Source organism: Tachysurus vachellii, chromosome 8 (assembly GCF_030014155.1).
Source record: "Tachysurus vachellii isolate PV-2020 chromosome 8, HZAU_Pvac_v1, whole genome shotgun sequence".
Classification (NCBI taxonomy): Eukaryota; Metazoa; Chordata; class Actinopteri; order Siluriformes; family Bagridae; genus Tachysurus; species Tachysurus vachellii.
Genome location: NC_083467.1, coordinates 27,136,502 through 27,155,119, shown reverse-complemented (window position 1 = coordinate 27,155,119; position 18,618 = coordinate 27,136,502). Strand labels below are relative to the sequence as shown.

At 37.8% G+C, this 18,618-nt stretch overlaps 1 protein-coding gene across 2 annotated transcripts in view; it reads right to left on the bottom strand.

The window, feature by feature from the left end:
• abca12 (ATP-binding cassette, sub-family A (ABC1), member 12) overlaps window positions 1-18,618 on the bottom strand; it is an 85,061-nt gene that overhangs the window by 50,087 nt on the left and 16,356 nt on the right. Inside the window, exons 10-25 of one of the 2 annotated variants that reach the window (XM_060877108.1) lie at window positions 16,615-16,706; window positions 15,894-16,016; window positions 14,889-15,043; window positions 13,217-13,347; window positions 13,014-13,120; window positions 12,249-12,454; window positions 12,002-12,132; window positions 10,731-10,845; window positions 6,729-10,601; window positions 5,605-5,717; window positions 4,933-5,000; window positions 4,372-4,520; window positions 4,158-4,288; window positions 3,195-3,322; window positions 1,579-1,752; window positions 586-785 (exon numbers count right to left, since the gene is read on the bottom strand). In XM_060877108.1, coding sequence (XP_060733091.1) covers window positions 586-785; window positions 1,579-1,752; window positions 3,195-3,322; window positions 4,158-4,288; window positions 4,372-4,520; window positions 4,933-5,000; window positions 5,605-5,717; window positions 6,729-10,601; window positions 10,731-10,845; window positions 12,002-12,132; window positions 12,249-12,454; window positions 13,014-13,120; window positions 13,217-13,347; window positions 14,889-15,043; window positions 15,894-16,016; window positions 16,615-16,706 — 5,896 coding nt within the window. The remainder of the gene's footprint in view (window positions 1-585; window positions 786-1,578; window positions 1,753-3,194; window positions 3,323-4,157; window positions 4,289-4,371; window positions 4,521-4,932; window positions 5,001-5,604; window positions 5,718-6,728; window positions 10,602-10,730; window positions 10,846-12,001; window positions 12,133-12,248; window positions 12,455-13,013; window positions 13,121-13,216; window positions 13,348-14,888; window positions 15,044-15,893; window positions 16,017-16,614; window positions 16,707-18,618) is intronic. The other variant, XM_060877109.1, reaches the window with a different exon arrangement.

Sequence of the window (18,618 nt, the reverse complement as noted above, 5' to 3'; positions counted from 1 at the left end):
CTCCTGACCTTTCCTTAATTGGAGTTTGTTGGTAAAAAATATTATTTCATAGAAGCGGAATCTGTTTCGCTGTTAATGAGGACAGAAAAAAAATAATGTTTTTTTTTTCTTTTCTTTACCAGAAGATAAAATAAAAAAAAATAGTAAAAACAGAGCATCTTTTACACAATAGTTTAATTCCTTGAATCTGATTGGTCAGAAGTTGTGCGTGTTTTTTGTATAGCAGCACGCAAAAATTTGTCCGATCCACTGTTTTATTTATTTATTTTTTTTTTTTTTTCTAGTCTCAGCCCAATACTGAATTCAGATCAGCCACATCGTTAATTTTCAGAACAGAAAACAAAGTTTGTTGTTGTTTTCTTAATTAACCTCGAGAGAGCAAAAAAAAAGAGTAGGACTGTTTAAAGCAGATAGAATGTAAGACTTCGGTGACATGCCGTTATAGGAAATGTGGTCAGGGTGACATCATCATCACACACTGATTATTTTCCCATCACATCACAACACAGTGTGTTTTTATTTCTTACCTTTTCAGTGTGATGTTTTAGCATAAAACCTTTACACAACGTTTTATAATATTATCACCTGTGTATCTGTGAGAGCAGGACACTCCAGTCTGATAGATTTCCCTCGGCCCAGAGAGACTGGTTGGAATACTCCGCGAAGTCTTGCAAGTCGTGCAGATGTCGCATGCTCTGAGACTCGTTAAGCTCGGCTGAGTAAATCGTCTTCAGAGAGCTCACGATCTCTGCAACTGTGGCATCAACCCACTGAGGATCCATACCCTGTGTAGAACACAATGGCACATATAATACAGAGCAGTGCTAAATGATTTTAAGGGAAAGGCTGGAAAATGGAGTAAAGACGTGAATACAGTGCAACCTAGTGGTCGGATTATGTTATTACACTAAAATGATATGATTTAACTCCAGTAGTTAAAGTGAGTGTTTAATATAGCAAGTGCTGGCAGGGTGGTTACTACACACACACACACACACACACACACACACACACACACACACACACACACACACGATACGATCCATTTCTTTAACCACTTGTTTATATCACTATGATCCTTTTAATACATTATCGTTTCTATGGTAACAGCTCATTCGCAGGCGCTCTAAGATTAATAAAAAGCAATCATGTAAATAAAAAATGTGCTACTATATAACAAAGATATAAAATATAATCATTGGTATGGTAAAGATTTCTTTTTTGCTCATTTTAATCCCCAGAACTGTATAATCCTGGATTCTGATTGGTTAGAAGGTTTTGATTAACTGCCTGTAACAGCAATCAAGGTTTCTATAGCAACAGTTAGTTATTTAATAAACCTGGTTAAATACTGTCTGAAGACGTAGGGTTAGGTCTACTGAGATGTTAGAGTAGATCTCCATAACAATCACATAACTGATAGAAACCCACAGAAACAATGTGCCACAGAGGCGGCTTCATCATTTAGAAGATAAAACTGCAATACCGGAGTCATGTGACTGGTCCTTCTGGTGTGTGTGTGTGTGTGTGTGTGTGTGTGTGTGTGTGTGTGTGTGTGTGTGTGTGTTTGGGGCTCACTGTTACGTTGTAGCCTGCTGGCTCATAATTGAAAGCCTGGTAAATGCTGAGAAGTGGGAGGACATGATCATTACACCAGACTGTAAACACACTGCTGTTCATCTCCGCCTCAACAACCTGCTCCCAGAGAGTCTCTACTGAGCTGCAGTTCAGCATCTCACTGCTCACAGGAACCTGCAGAGGGCACCACATCATCATCATCATCATCATCATTACATTACCGCCATCATTTTCATTGTTATCATCATCATCATCATCATTATTACTATTAAAATAATCATAACCTTCTTCATCCTCATCTCCATTATTATCATCATAATCATCATCATCATCATCATCATCATCATATTCTTCATCCTCATGCCCATTATCATTATTACCATTAAAACAAAAGTAATCATCATCTTTTTCTTAAACTTTTTCTTATTCTTCATCATCATCATTATTTTGTCCTTTATTTGACTTCCTGACCCCCGGTCTCCGCCCCCTGCCCCTGTATCGTCATGTTACCTGGCAGCGTTCACCTGTCCGGTGTTTGCTCTTTGATAACTTTGTCTATTTATCTCCTCGGGTCTCACAGTCACTTTGTAAAGTCTTATCATGCTTTATGTTTACTTTTATCCCTTAAAGTTAAAGTTTGGGCATTAACTCTGACAGGAGCGTAGCTGCTAATCCCAGTTTATATATAAGAATAAACTCTAAGGAAGCAAATATAAGATTTATAAGAAACAAGTCAACTTCTGGGTGTCAGCAGCTTCACCACACCACACTGTCATGAGTATTTTCTTCTGAATGTGTCATTCATTCATTTTCTACCGCTTATCCGAACTACCTCGGGTCACGGGGAGCCTGTGCCTATCTCAAGCGTCATCGGGCATCAAGGCAGGATACACCCTGGACGGAGTGCCAACCCATCACAGGGCACACACACACACACTCTCATTCACTCACACACTCACACACTACGGACAATTTTCCAGAGATGCCAATCAACCTACCATGCATGTCTTTGGACCGGGGGAGGAAACCGGGGTACCCGGAGGAAACCCCCGAGGCACGGGGAGAACATGCAAACTCCACACACACAAGGTGGAGGCGGGAATCGAACCCAAAACCCTGGAGGCGTGAGGCGAACGTGCTAACCACTAAGCCACCGTGCCCCCCCCGAATGTGTCACTGTTATTTTAATTATTTTAATTATTTATTTACTTACTACGGCAACCGTGGTTATAAAGAGTCGGGTGTGGAAGCACCAGATCAGAAATGTGACTCATTTTGCCGTAAAGAATTTCACTTATATAGTAAATCTCTCTATAAAGATTTTTAACATCCTGACAAATTGAAGACCAAATGCATAGAAACCATGCATTTACCAATTAAACAACAAATTAATAAACGATCAGATACTAAACTTGGAGAAATACCAGACAGTAGACAACAGTATAATGACAGACTAAGGTTATTATAGTTCAGGATTTAAATTCTTTACTGATGTGTATGCATTGTGAAAGCCATTATCATTGGACTAAAGCAAAAAAAAAACAAACACATTTTTAACAAAAATACATGTACAGAAAAACATTTGCCAATGAATGAGAAAGGAATATGGGTGAGACCTGTAGTGTGGCTTCTAGAGTGGATCTGAAAGCCTGTAGCAGTGCTTCAGCGATCTGAGAAACGTTGCTGTAATCCACAGCAGAGAAAACACATGAGGGCAGCACACCTGAGAGACTAGAGACCAGCTCTGATTGGAAGAAACGACAGGATTTCTGTTAGCAACGTACCTTATTTCACACATCATTCATGTTGATTACAAAATCTGTGCTCATTTTCAAAGCAGTAATCAATACTAAATCCCTGGATTTCTGATCGGTCAGAAGGTGTAGGTTTAGATCCATGCTAATAATAAATTTCCATAGTAATGGATCCTTCGCTGGGATTCGAACAGCAGACATTTCGTATAACAAAGAAAAATCAAATGAAACGTTTAATCGTTCATATATTGGATTTAACGGGTCTAAGTTAAGGAGTCTCGAGCGTCAGTGCTTTGTTAGAGAGTTTGTGATCGTTGCAGAAAAAAGTGCTCAATTCCGCAGCTTTTTGCGAAACCGTTGAAGTTTTTTGAAGACTAATTGAATTAGTTGAAATAGCATAATGAACAAGTTGACATTGTGATTGTTCTCAATCCGAATCTATGTGAAATTTGTGCTTATTTTAAAAAATTGTAAGCTTCTATGAATATTGTCGTAATTTCTGCAATCGCCAAAAAAACAGGTTTCTGGTGAGGGAATGTTTACAGTATTTATAGTGTTTGTAGTGTTTGTAGTGTTTGTAGCTGCGATAATAAGGAGCGATTATTAAAGGAGCAATTATTATTAGAGTTAGTGATCGATTAAATAAACATCATTTAATTCAAGTGTATTTTATGTATTTAATGAATGTCCCTTTGTTGATGTTCATGTCTTCTGCGTTTTTTGTTAAGCAGTTAATGAATGCAGCATTGAACGTTCATTATAGGAATAAAAATAAGCTGTTCGTGTCTTTGTTGTGTTGTGAGCGTGACAAGCCACTTATCTTACCGGTTTGAACTCGCATGCTTTGTACCAGGGATGCAGTGAAATTTCTGATGAGATCTAGAGCAAAAGGCACGGAGTCACCTGCGGGTGTGGTCATCAGGTTTAACAGAAGATCTGTCGTCATATTTTCCAGTCTGTTGAAAAAACGAAGCGCAAAAGACTTAACAGAAGTCACGTACGCTCCAGATAAAAGAATTGATTCGTTTATTAAATTGACCTCTGAAACGTCAGCTGGTCCGCCGTTCTTGAGAAGATCTGGACGAGATTCGGGACATATTCGATTAGAGCGTGAGCAGATTCATGAGTCAGACCCATTCCCTGGTGGTCCATAAGGAATGGGAGAATGAAATCCAGGAGAACGGAAAACTTTGGCACAAATAAAAAAAAAATAAGAGTTCAAATATAAAAAAGCGAATGTCTCAACTCCTCTGCGTCATGTATTGTAATATGTTTCTATGGTAACAGCTTAAACACATTTCCCAAAGGAGTCTCCAGTGTCAGGCTTTGTTTAAACCACTCCTTAAACAGCTTTCTTTTTTATTCCTCGCATATCAGGATGCTTTATACAGTACAAGAGTTTTAGATTTTTTCAGATATCAGATGTTATACAGTGTTTCATGGTGAAGTTTTTAACCCACATGTAATGATATGACAGACACATCATCTCAGTGACTCTCTGGCTGTAATGTTGTTTCATAACAGACTAAGCGAATCACATGACCATGACTAAACACATCTCTGAACTGTGTAAAAAGACAAATAAACAAAGAGGCCTCACCGGTTGTGTAACATTATCGAGGTTGTCAGGATTAACATCAGCTACGCTCGCCCACCAACTTGTGTTTCCTGCGTGAAATGAGCATACAATTCTGATGAAAAGCCTTAAATCACAGTAACATACAGAGTATTCAAATACGACACACACACACACACACACACACACCCACACACACACACACACAATGTAGAGTTAAGTGCAAAAATCTGCATTTTTTTTTTTTTTTTTGTGCTAAAAAAAAGAACAAAGGAACGACAAAGAAAATATTAAATAAATCTCTGAAATTAAAAAAAGAAATAAAAACAACCCAAAAAATAATAAATAATAATATTCCCATAAAGTTTATGAAAGTGAATCTTGGTTATATTCTTTAAGATAAAAATATATTTTTGAAATTATTTAAAAGTCAAATTAATTCATTTGTTTGTTTGTGCCAGCTCAATCTCGAAGACATAATCTGAAGAAAGCAAAATACAAGAATAAACACATTTGAACATTGTTGGATTTTTTTTTTGCTTTGTTTGAGTTTTAACATTATTGTGAACAATTTATTATAAAAAAGGAAACCTAACACACTCCATTTTCACAGCACTATTCATGCTGTCCTAAGGGTGTGCAAACTTTTGCACTCTGCCGTATTTTATTTTAATATGTGTAACAGAACTGGCGTACCTTGTTTGGGGTTCAGAATGTAGTTGGTGATGTCCAGTATTGAGGATATGTAGGTGTTGGTTGTGCTATTGTAAGGCAGAGAACTCTGGATTTCCTTCAACATCGCCACAAAGCTGTGACAGAATTATTTCAATTCAATTCAACGATGAAATATACATTAAAACAAGTTCCTGTTGCATTACCATCTTGCGAAATATACTCTAAGCAAATTCTGCTTTCATTCGGTAAACAAGAATACTTAACTTTAATCCTGCATCATAAGAATGACATAATCAGGTCATAAACATGTCATTAATAATGGCATAAGTTTGTCACTACATCCCCACTGATGTAGATCATTAGTTAAATTAGCATCATGGTCATATGAACACTGATATATTGGACATAAGTTTCACAAACGCTATCGTGATTTCTGCTATGGAAGCTTATAACGCATGCGTTGTATTATAATACGTATTTAATGCCAACTTTTATAGCAATTAACAAATGAACATTTTTATGTCAAATGGTAAAATTTGCAAATGGTGCTCTAGGTAACAGGGAATGTGGCAAGTATTCTGACTTTCATGATGCTGTCATAGATGTGTCTTAAACATGTCATAAGCATAGAGTTAGTGTAGAGTTTATAGGCATTTATAGATTTTATAGCCATTTATTCAAACTAATTAACATAAACTAGTATGTATAATGATATCAATTCTCGAAAGATATACTCATACATGAGAGCTATAAAGGTAACTGTGTACTTAATAACATGATACTTAACATGACATTTTAGTTGTTATAAATGAGCTGTCATAAAGTCAGGCACAGAATAAGCTATGTGATAGGCTGTTATAGCAATCAATAAACATAGCAGATTACATTAACATTGCAATTAGCAGCAACAGTAACATGAATGTGTTGTGTGAACAGACAAAGATTAAGCCTGAATACTGTATGTAAATTGCTATTAGATGAATATGACATGGTTATGTCAGTCTGGTGAATACCTCTAAAAGTCAAGAACTTTTAGCGAATACCTGTTGTATAACTAAGTGCTATCCTTAAACAAAATATTTCATTAAAGATAAATTAGCTTGTAATGGTTTCTCAAAAGCAGATTAATGAATTCATTCACTTACGCTTGATTCCACTGGGCAGGTTCACCAGGGCTTGAGATCGTGTTTATAGCTGTTATAAGGCTCTGAATACTAGGAGTCAATACTTCAGAAGAATCTGGAACAATGGCACTGATAAAGCTTGCTGTCTCTTGTGCGACTTGTATCATGAGCTTCTGAGCTTGATCGTGGCTAATATTAGGGTTCAGCAGTAGTTGAAGTGTGTTATAGATAACTTCAACAATGTCATTGTTTGTGTATGTCGTATCTGTGTAATTGAACATGTTGTCCAAGAAGACTCTTACAGAATCCATGATGGCCTCAGTGAAGTTTTCACTTTGGAGACCATTTTCTGTTTGGCCTAGCTGCAAGGTGTAGTTCAGAGAGTGTAAGACTTGTTTGGTTTTGTTGATGTAGACCTGCTCCTCTGGGGTAAGCAGTGAAGCCAAGGCTTGCAACAGCTCTTCATGGTCAATAAATGGAGTGGTAAGGTCAGTCAAATTATTGGTCCACTTAAATATATTGCTAAAGGCAAGTTTCAGTTGTGGGTTTGTGATCCAATTTTGCATCAAGTTGTGGTAGTTTTGGAGCTCGGCTTTAATATCAGCAGGCATGCTTGTGTTAGATTGTAAACCCAAGGAATCAAGAAAGGTCTGTTGAAGATCAAGGTTCATCTTTATCAACTCTAGTTGGCCCTGTATTAAAGATACTATAGCGTTGCTGATTAGATTTAAATCTTCACCGTTTAGTGGAGGTCGAACATGGCCGGTTAAGTTCTGGATCTGATTGGACACCAGTGTGGAGAAATTTAAATGAGCAGCATGGATTGTGGCCATCATTTCTGTAATCTGGATAAATGGGTAAAGAATCTCTCTGAACATGCTGTCACTTGTGGCATTCTCCAGGTTATGTAGGTACCACAGGGTAATTTCTTTATACATCTTATGAGCGTAGGCCCGCTGTGTCATCATTGTGGAATTGATCATGTAGTAAGGATAGCGGTATTCTTCTTCAAATACCATTTTTAAAAGTTCCTCCAGTGTATCAAGCTCCGTTTCAATTGAGGTCACGTTTTCCACATTGAGATTTTCGAGATTCTGTCTGATACTTTCCAGAATTAATTCAAATACTTCTTCTGTCACTTCAAGAGGATCAGACTCAGAGTTAGAAATGTTCCGGAACTCCATTGCTTCATCATACACCATATTTAATGTGGTTGTAAGAATTGTCTGGTAGCCTTCAAACATGGGTAGGGCCTGAAGGAGACCAATTAACCCCTCAATCATCTTCATGCTGCATTCTGGCACTGGGACGCCTGTAAGTGATGAACCTCCTAGAGGTAAAGGACTTGCACATTGGGAGCTGTTAACAATGTCCATGAGTGTTGAAAGTATCAGAGAGATGGATGAAGCTTCTGATAATTGAGAGAATTGTTCAAAATCAGACATGGTGAGATTCAAGGCTTCAAGCAGTTCTTGAATGTTGTCGAGGCTGAGATTCGGTGAACCATACAACTGTTCAAGGAAATAGGTTATCTCGCTTACGTTGGCCATCCTATTTCCAGAAGACTCTGAAATGTTCCATGATAGGAGAAGGGAAAGAATATGACCAGCAACAGAGAAAGTCATATTGCCCTTAATGGGCATCATTGTGAAATTACCTTCTCTCTCCAACATGCTTTCATTAAGTAAAGATAGTATCTGGAATATATGTGACACTCCAGACAGACACTCCTGATCACAGAATGCCAAATCTTCAAACAGACCATGTGTGGTATTGAGAAAACCTTCTAAATTGATTTGGTGCTCATTAGCAAAAAGTGGTCGAAGTTCATGCAAGATGGCATCTGACACTGCAAACTTCCCTTCACTGTTAAGCATCTGAATGGACTCTGGTCTCAACACATGGAGGATGTGTATAACCACGGAGTTAAGTTTTGTGTTGTTTGAGCCCTCTGACAAAAGTTCTTTGATTCCAGGCAAATCGGTCTCTAGGCTAGACATGTTCCTTAACTCCATGGCTTCATCAAACACCATATTAAGAATGGAGGTAAGATTAGGATGGAACTCTTCCAACATGGGTATGGCCTGAAGAAAACTAATTAACCCCTCAATAATCTGTATGGTGCATTCTGGTCCTCTGGAACCAGTATGTGATGAATTCATATTGTCCAGAAGCAGAGGGTTCAGGCACTGCGAGATATTTACAAGCTCCATGAGATTTGAGAGCAGCACAGATGTGGAAGTAGCTTCTGATAGATGTGTGACATGTGCTAAATCAAAAATAGTGATATTTAAGGCTTGCAGCTCTTCCTGAATAGCGCTAATGTTGAAATCGGGTGAGGCATATAACTGTTCAAGGAGATAAATGATCTCACTGACGTTGTACATTGCATATGGAGAAGATTCTGACATGTTCCCTGGTAGGAGAAGGAAAAGAATATGACCAGCAACAGACAAAGTCTTATTGTACTTGATGGGCATCATGGTCAAATTTCTACCTTCTCCTGCTGGCATCATTTCATCAAGTGAAGACAATATCTGGAAAAGCTTTGAAACATCATGCAGGCAGTCATGTCCACTAGCTGCACAGAAGGCCAAATCCTCAAACAGAGCATATGTATGGTTGAAAACACCTTCTAATTGCATCTGTTGCTCAGGAGCCAAGAGTTCTTTTAGGATTCTACACAGAACTGTAAACTTCCCTTCACTGTTATGCATCTGAATGGACTCTGGTCTCAACAGATGGAGTATGTTCATAACCACAGAGTAGAGTGTTGTGCTGTTTGAGTCCCCAGACAAGAGTTCTTTCATTCCAGGAAAATCGGTCTCTAGGCTAGACATGTTCCTTAACTCCATGGCTTCATCAAACACCATATTAAGAATGGAGGTAAGATTAGGATGGAACTCTTCCAACATGGGTATGGCCTGAAGAAAACCAGTTAACCCCTCAATAATCTGTATGGTGCAATCTGTTACTCTGGAACCAATATGAGATGTGCTGTTATGGAGCAGAGGGTTCAGGCACTGTAAGATTTTGTCGAGCTCTGTGAGGTTTGAGAGTAGCATAGATATGGGAGAAGCTTCTGAAAGATGTATGACATGAGCTAAATCAAAAATAGTGATATTTAAGGACTGAAGCTCTTTCTGAATGGTACTAATGTTAAACTTGTGTGAGCCAGACAACTGTTCAAGGAGATGAAGGATTTCACTGATGTTATCCATTGCATATGGAGAAGATTCTGACATGTTCCCTGGTAAGAGAAGGAAAAGAATATGACCAGCAACAGACAAAGTCTTATTGTACTTGATAGGCATCATGGTAAAATTTCCACCTTCTCCTGCTGGCATCATTTCATCAAGTGAAGACAAAATCTGAAAAAGATGTGAAACCTCAGATAGGCAGTCATGTCCACTAGCTGCACAGAAGGCCAAATCTTCAAACAGAGCATTCGTATGGTTGAAAACTCCTAAGTGACTGTTTTGCTCAGGAGCCAAGAGTTCTTTTAGGATGCCACAGAGAACTGTAAACTTTCCTTCACTGTGAACCATCTGAATGTACTCTGGACTCAAGAGATGAAGGATTTTCATAACCACAGCATTGGGATTACTGTAGTTTGAGTCATCTGACCATAGAACCCCTAACTGTCCCAGGCCAAATGCTTCTAAAGTGTCATTCAACATGGCAAGCAAGAGGTCTTCATCTAGCTCGTCAGTGGTTGGGATATTCAGGAGAAGCTGCAGGTTCTGGTTGAGCAAATCAGTGAGACTCATTGAGATGTTCTGTGGTGACACACCAGGAGGACTAATTCCAGTGCTGTTTAGGAATTCCTGTAGATGATTCATGTAGATGCCCATCATGGAGTCTTTCAGCAGGAACTCAGCTCCCTGGATAGGTCTAAACACAGTGCATAAATATATCATCAAGTATATTACATCTTAATTTTGACAGATAACAGTGTTGCATATACACATTACAAATTCCAATGTTGTTTATTTATTCCAAGGATACATTTTCCTACAGTACCTCAGAAGAGCAGCAGGATTTTCCCTGATTTCTTGGAGTAGAGATCTAACCACTGGAATAAACTCCTCCCATGTAAAATCCATCTGACAGACAGTGTCATTTGGGGTAAATGTGCCTGGATAAAGGGATAAAAATTACTCACCAATCTGGCCTTAAGAATCTGAAAACTCCTCTTTCCCCATTGGTCCATTCGATTTATTCTAATCTATTAGGATTGTTTTTCTCATTCATGATTACACAGACATTTTTCTAATAGATTCTACAAGTTATTCATTCATTCATTCATTCATTCATTCATCTTCTACCGCTTATCCGAACTACCTCGGGTCACAGGGAGCCTGTGCCTATCTCAGGCGTCATCGGGCATCAAGGCAGGATACACCCTGGACGGAGTGCCAACCCATCGCAGGGCACACACACTCTCATTCACTCACGCACTCACACACTACGGACAATTTTCCAGAGATGCCAATCAACCTACCATGCATGTCTTTGGACCGGGGGAGGAAACCGGAGTACCCGGAGGAAACCCCCAAGGCACGGGGAGAACATGCAAACTCCACACACACAAGGCAGAGGCAGGAATCGAACCCCCAACCCTGGAGGTGTGAGGCGAACGTGCTAACCACTAAGCCACCGTGCCCCTTCTACAAGTTATATAATAAAGAAAAGTGAAAGTTCACTGTGTTGAACTTGTGTTGTGCTAAATATTCTATTTTGATGTCTCAAATACATTCTCAAGGTCTTGTAGCCAAGCTACATCATAAGTCCATCCGGTCTTGCGCTTGACATACAGCACCAAGGTTTTAGTTCTAATGTTACCTTTAATCCTCGTTAGCATCTTAAATTCCTGGGAGCTTTTATCAGGTCTATCTGAACATTACACACTCGCAAAGCTACAAACCATGCAGTTACTGAATAATGCTTTTGGATGAATCTTTATGATTTAATGGATTTAATTCATTCATTCATTCATTCATCTTCTACCGCTTATCCGAACTACCTCGGGTCACGGGGAGCCTGTGCCTATCTCAGGCGTCATCGGGCATCAAGGCAGGATACACCCTGGACGGAGTGCCAACCCATCGCAGGGCACACACACACACTCTCATTCACTCACACAATCACACACTACGGACAATTTTTCCAGAGATGCCAATCAACCTACCATGCATGTCATAATAAGTAAGTAAGTAATAAGTCTATAAAATCAAATATACAGCTTATTATTTATTATTGATGGTGAAAACTTTTCCAGCATCCAAACTCACAGTCTGGTGGTTTAGTGATATTAGGTTGGAAGGTCATGATCCAGAATGCCAGTTGGAAGTGTGTCTCTATGGTTGACCAATGACTGCTGTTTTGAAGTACTGGTCCCAACATGGCAAACTCCTCCAAACTGCTGGAAGGCAAACAGCAAAATGGCATATTTAAGTAACACACTGCTGCAAAACTGAAAGAGTCTTGGCAGCAAATCTGTATAGTTCTTCAATTTAAATTATAGTGGTTTTTTCCAACCTGTTTAAAAGAATTTCTGTCCAGTCGATGGTTGAGTTATGTGGAAACTGACTGAACAGTTTGTCCTGGAATAGTTGAACAGCCACCATGATGGTGTTACTAAACTCTTGTGCAGTGCTGTATAACCTGTGCCATTCAGTCAGGATCATAGCGGGTGTGACGTTGTACACCAAAGTGCCATTCAAGACACTGGATATCTGATTTATCTGCAAGGTAAATAAATAAGAAAAACAAAAACCAGTCACCGGTAAATATACAAGCCAGATCACGAACTGTGTAAAGAATTTATTCTTCTAAAAAATTATTTAAAATTGCAAATAAGATGTTACTTCAATGTTCTGCAAGCATGATTTGATAATTATTAATTGTTTGCACACCATTACCACCAAACTAACCTCATAGAAACACAATTGTGGGGGGGAAAATGACAGAAAGATTTTGCAGCAATGTTGGAGGAACGTTTATAAATGATGTTAACTAAAAACCTTCTCAAAACTTTTAAGTAATAAAAGATCTAGGAGCCAAACATTTCCAGATGCATTGGTTCTAGACATAAACTAGCTAGGAAAATGCTAACTGTCTTTCGTAAATGTCTGGATCCTAATCCTTCTCCAACAGTAGGACCCTCGGTTAGAGAGTCCCACTATTCACAACTATACAAACAATGAATCCAAGCAGTTTGCAACTTTAAAGCCTTCGAGTACAGCCCTAACCATCAGCTGTTTATCTGAGTGGATAAAAGTTTGTACATTTTCCACTATGTACCTTCTGCTCCACATCCAGCCAAGGTGTCGTGTTATGCATTGCAGTTTCATTCTGCATGAGGATCGCCTGGAGATTCTCTGGATTGTTCAGCAGTGGTTGGACATAGGCTGCAAAACAGATGGAATGATCGTATACACTGACTGTACATAGAACTGATTTATTTTATTAGAGGTTTCTTTGAAGACTAAAAAGTATTTAAATACCCAGCTGGGCCTCCATTGCTGCTGTGGCAACCTTCATAGTAGAATGAGCTCCCATCATGAGCATTTGAATGTAATTCCAGCTTGGGGTTCCACTCAGCATTTCCAGCACTGTATTACCAATCCCTAGTAATCTATACAGACAGGAAATATCGAAAAGGATGGAAATGAGTGTTCGTTTATATTCAAATTTAGTTTAAGACCAACAAAACCCCCAAAAAACAAACAAGTGAACAATTATAGATTATGATTTACATCTAAGGTTTTCAAATCTAGTCCAAGGAGCTCCTTTGAATTCTTCTTACTACATTTAACATATCGTCGCTGTCGGGCGGAAACCTCGTATGTCCAAATTTGGTCAATTTCATATTTTTTCACATATCGGTGCTATTGGTCAGTCCCCACGTGGGTCTGTTATTTTTACAAGTTATTAACCAATCTAAAGTCTTGAAAATAGCTTGAACACAAATCTCATAACTCCATTGGACACTTCAACTGTCCACCTCTTCCTCACTCCGTGGGAGAGCTTCACGGTATATTTCTCCTCAAGAAGAGTCGCAACGAATCAACACGTCTTCTGAGGTAAATGTCTTCAAAACACTGGGCTCAAATAAAAAAAAAATCTTGACCCCCTGAGGACAGGAATTTAGTGCAAGACAATCCACTGCAACGTGGACTAAACCCTGTGCACTGCAGATAAGGTAAGGTGTTTTTTTAATTTCCTGAAAAATAACGGTTTTGGAGATACGAGGATTCTGTCTGACAGCGACGATATGATGCTTTCTTTTCTGAAGTGATAAAACATATGCAAAGAAAATGTCCATATCTAGAAGAGGAAGGGTTTATCTGCTTTCCTTTTTAAGGTTCTTCCTCATGTTTTCTCAGAAAGTTTTTCCATGCATCTGGATTGTTCATTAGCGATCTCAATCAGCGTTCAGGTTCCTGGTAATCTGCTTTGTCTAGTAGCAATGTCTACTTTTTAATTTTATATTAATGGAACCAACTGATGGGCGAGCACTTTATCCTGGTCAGGGTCTCCATAGATCCAGAACACTTGATGTGAGGCAGGAATACATCTTGTATGGGAAGCCAGTCCATTACTGGCCACGATGAGAACACATTCACACATCAAGGCAATTTTACCAAACCTCCAAATCACTTCCTGGCATGTTTTTAGGAGAAAGGTGTATACTGGAGAACACGGAAAAAACCCACAAGGACAAAAAGAGAACATGACCCACTATATCAGGTATCATGCCAGCACGATACGCTGTAATATTAAACTGTAACTAATACAAACAAAATATTAGTACAGGTACATTCATTCTGTAACATAGACTTCACTTTACCTCAGGTTACAGTTTATATTTATACAGTAGTAAATGAGTCACATAACAGGACAAGAATGATATACAGGGTGGGCCATGGAAAATTAGCTCATATAATTATGTTAACAGGAACTGTGCAACTGAAGAATGGCCTTGAAAAAGTAATTTGAAGCGCACTTGAAATGGCCTTATTTTTGACCTGTAACTTTCATCAAGAATAGTGCATAGTCATGACCGGTATACAGCATAGCTATATAAAGACAATGTTCAAAAAGTGGAAGAATATAATCAATAATCAGTCAGAGTCAAGAATTTCTTAAAAACAAGAATATAATATGAGCGCATACACTTGTTCCTGCAGTGTCAATTGCTGGATGTCTCCATTCTCAAAGCCTGTGTTAGGTCCGTCCATGAAAACGCCACCAAACATTTTTCCCAGAATGTGTTTAGCAAAAGAAAGATCTGCTGGAGACGTTGCAGACTGACTCCAGGTCAACAGCACCTGTTAATCAAACGTTACATCAGTAAGACAGCATTCAACTATCAAGTCCTGTATGGAGAGTCAAAGCAATAAGAATCAGACCTTTATATTACTGAATAACAATTGACAGTGGCGGTTCTAGGATTTTTCTGTAACAGGGGCCATTAAGGGGCCACATGTTACATTCAGAGGCCAAATACAGGGTACATTCAAGCACACAAAATAATTTACTCAGTACGGTGCAAATACATTTCGGCAGTCGTTCCTTTTTCAAACGCTCGAGTGCCGCCAATTGTTTGGGGGTGGAATTGCATCTGTGATCGTTGTGAAAAATTCTCCGGTTGCTCTTCTCGTCGACGATTGATGGAATGGGGGCGATTCAGGGGCCAATCAGATTAGAGCAGGAGCCAGGGCCCCTGTGGCCCCGCCTCTAGAACTGCCCCTGACAATTGATATGGTTACATTTAGCTTTTATAACATATCCGTAAGCATTGTGTTCCGCCTTTATAAAGCCTTACTTCAAGATTCATACCAGACTTTAAATGTCAAAACCCATGAGCTCAAGTTCTTAGAAGAAAATGTATTTTGTGCCACCATACCACATTCGTTAACATTTCATAAATGTTATTCGAAGCTGTACGTCAACCTAGGTTGAACCCATCATTCGAGATTTTATGTAATGTGTGACTTTGTCTTTATAAAATTTAAATTATTATTAATTATCCTTATGAGCATAATGTGTTACTGATCATTTTGTTTTTGTTAACAATGTGTCTATGAAGCTTCATATCATTTCGTTCAGTTAACAGACTGAACAGGCTTCTTAGAAAAGTAACACAGACAAAACTGTAAACAATTTAAATACATATACCTGCAGAGCAACTTTTTCTTGGTCTATCCATCCATAGATCATGTTGACTTGCTGACTTTCACAGAAAGACATGCTGGTACACACAAACTCAGAGAAGGCGGTTCTGTTGAACAATACAAGCACCTGACAGGGAAAAAAAAGGTCAAAAATGCACTATTTTTATGTACAAAATCTATCACATTTCTATCGTTATTTGTTTCAATAATTTATTTCCACCGTTGTACTATAAAAAAAGATTTCTAATTCAAATTCATAGTTTATTAACAGTAAGTAAGTAGTTACTATAAAGGTACTAAAAATGTACTATAAAGGGATCACTGAGATGATAGTGTTTCAATTATTACTGTGAAGCTACTAAAATGGTACTGTAACATTATTACTGAAAAGATACCAATACTGTACCATACTATTGCACTAATAATACCAAAAGCATAAACTATAAAGTTATTTCAGAAACGTTACTGTAACAGTAATATAATCTTTACTGTAAAGGTGCTACAAGGCACTAGAATGTAATTACTGTAAAGATGAATACAGTAAAATATAGTAAATTTTTAATAATAACCGAATTGATCTAACTGTTATTAGTGTGGTATATTTACAGATTTCTTGCAGTAAATAATGCACAGTACAAATACAGGCTTTTTTCACAGCAGACGTTTGTATTGGGTAAACATGTCCCTTTGGTGTAACTGATGTTTATTATGGCAATGTGTCGTACCTTATCCAGAGGAATCTGTAGGGTGGCCAATTCAGGGCTAACCAGAGACATGTTGGACTTCACCAGTACATTAGCCAGGGAGATGTTAACATCTGTACGGATTGGAAAGAAGTAAACAACCATGAAATCACACACAATGAAATAAACAGGTTGATTTTCTTCTCTTGTAGACACTAATTGTAGCACCATTGTGCACTATTACTTTATTCTATAATACATCACAATTTGAGTACCATTAATGGGAAAGACGTGGATTAGTAATCTATTTACATTTACAACATTTAGCAGACGCCCTTATCCAGAGCGTCTTACATTTTATATAATTTTTATACAACTGAGCAATTGAGGGTTAAGGGCCTTACTAAGGGGCCCCACAGTGGCAGCTTGGTGGACATAGGAATTGAACTCATAACCTTCCGATTGGTAGCCCAACACCTTAACCACTGGGCTACCACATCCGTATTGCTATAGCAAGCACGTAGTGATTGCCAAGTATAAAATGTAATTTTTATTATTATTATTAATTAATTTTTAATTAATTTTTATCTTATTATTAGAGTAAAATCACTGATCACTTTAAATTTAGTAAGTATGGTACATGCTAGATAATATAGTAATTAAACTAATATAATTAGGCTACTATGGTAAAGTTACTAAAACTACCATAACTATAACTTTATTACTATAAATGTATTACTATTAATAATAAAGTACTGTAAAGTTAATTAAGAAATATTATGCTATGAAGTTATGATGAATTTACTTTAAAAAAATGTTAGTACAATCCTGCTATAAAGATATTGCAATGATTAAATAACCAGTAAAATTTGTTACAATTACTTAATATCCTGGTAAAGATACTAAACCTGAACTATAAAACTTTTACTGTAATGGTACTTAACCAGTACAACAAATGTTAGAATGGAAATGGTACTAAAACAGTACTGTAACTTTAATTGGTAAAAATTAAGTTTTACTATAAAGTTACTCTAAAGTAATTTGAGCAGTCGTGGCTCAACTGGATAAGGCTCTGGGTTGTTGATCTGAGGATCGGGGTTCAAGGCACAGCCAAGCTGCCACTGTTGGGCCCTTGAGAAAGGCCCTCAACCCTCCCTGATCCAGGGGCACTGTATCATAGCTGCCCCTGCACTCTGACCCCAACCGCCTCAGGTTTGCACCTGACTATAAAGTAGCTATTGTAATTACTCAATATTTAATTATATAAAAATTAGTTTTGCTATAAAGTTATTACTATAGACACTAGAGTATAGAAATAAATAACCAGAGAATTTTTTTTTATTACTATAAAGATCGTAATAAAGCACTTTAAAGTTTAAAATGCTACTATACAGTTATTACTGTAGATAATCAAACAGCACAATGGCGTTTTTACAGTAAAGTTACTAAAGTTACACAACAATAAATATATTACTCTAATGGTACTAAAACAGTACTATACATTATACACTATATTGCTATAATAATTATTACAGTAAGTTATACTGTATAATCATTTATTATATGATTATATAGTAAATGATTAATACTTTTAAATTACTAAAACCTTTTTTAAAATTCAATGGCCATTTGTTTACTGCCATTGTTTAATGTCCATATCTCTTCTAACATTTTATAACTTCATATTATATATTACATATTTTATATCAATTGGCAAATTGATTCAGGTTACTATAGAAACTCTATAGTATATATAGTATATCGTCGCTGTCGGGCGGAAACCTCGTATGTCCAAATTTGGTCAATTTCATATTTTTTCACATATCGATGCTATTGGTCAGTCCCCACGTCCCCAGCTTCACGTCATATTTCTCCTCAAGAAGAGTCGCAACGAATCAACACGTCTTCTGAGGTAAATGTCTTCAAAACACTGGGCTCAAAGAAAAAAAAATCTTGACCCCCGCTAGTTCTGGTGCTCGTCTGAGGACAGGAATTTAGCGCAAGACAATCCACTGCAACGTGGACTAAACCCTGTGCACTGCAGAT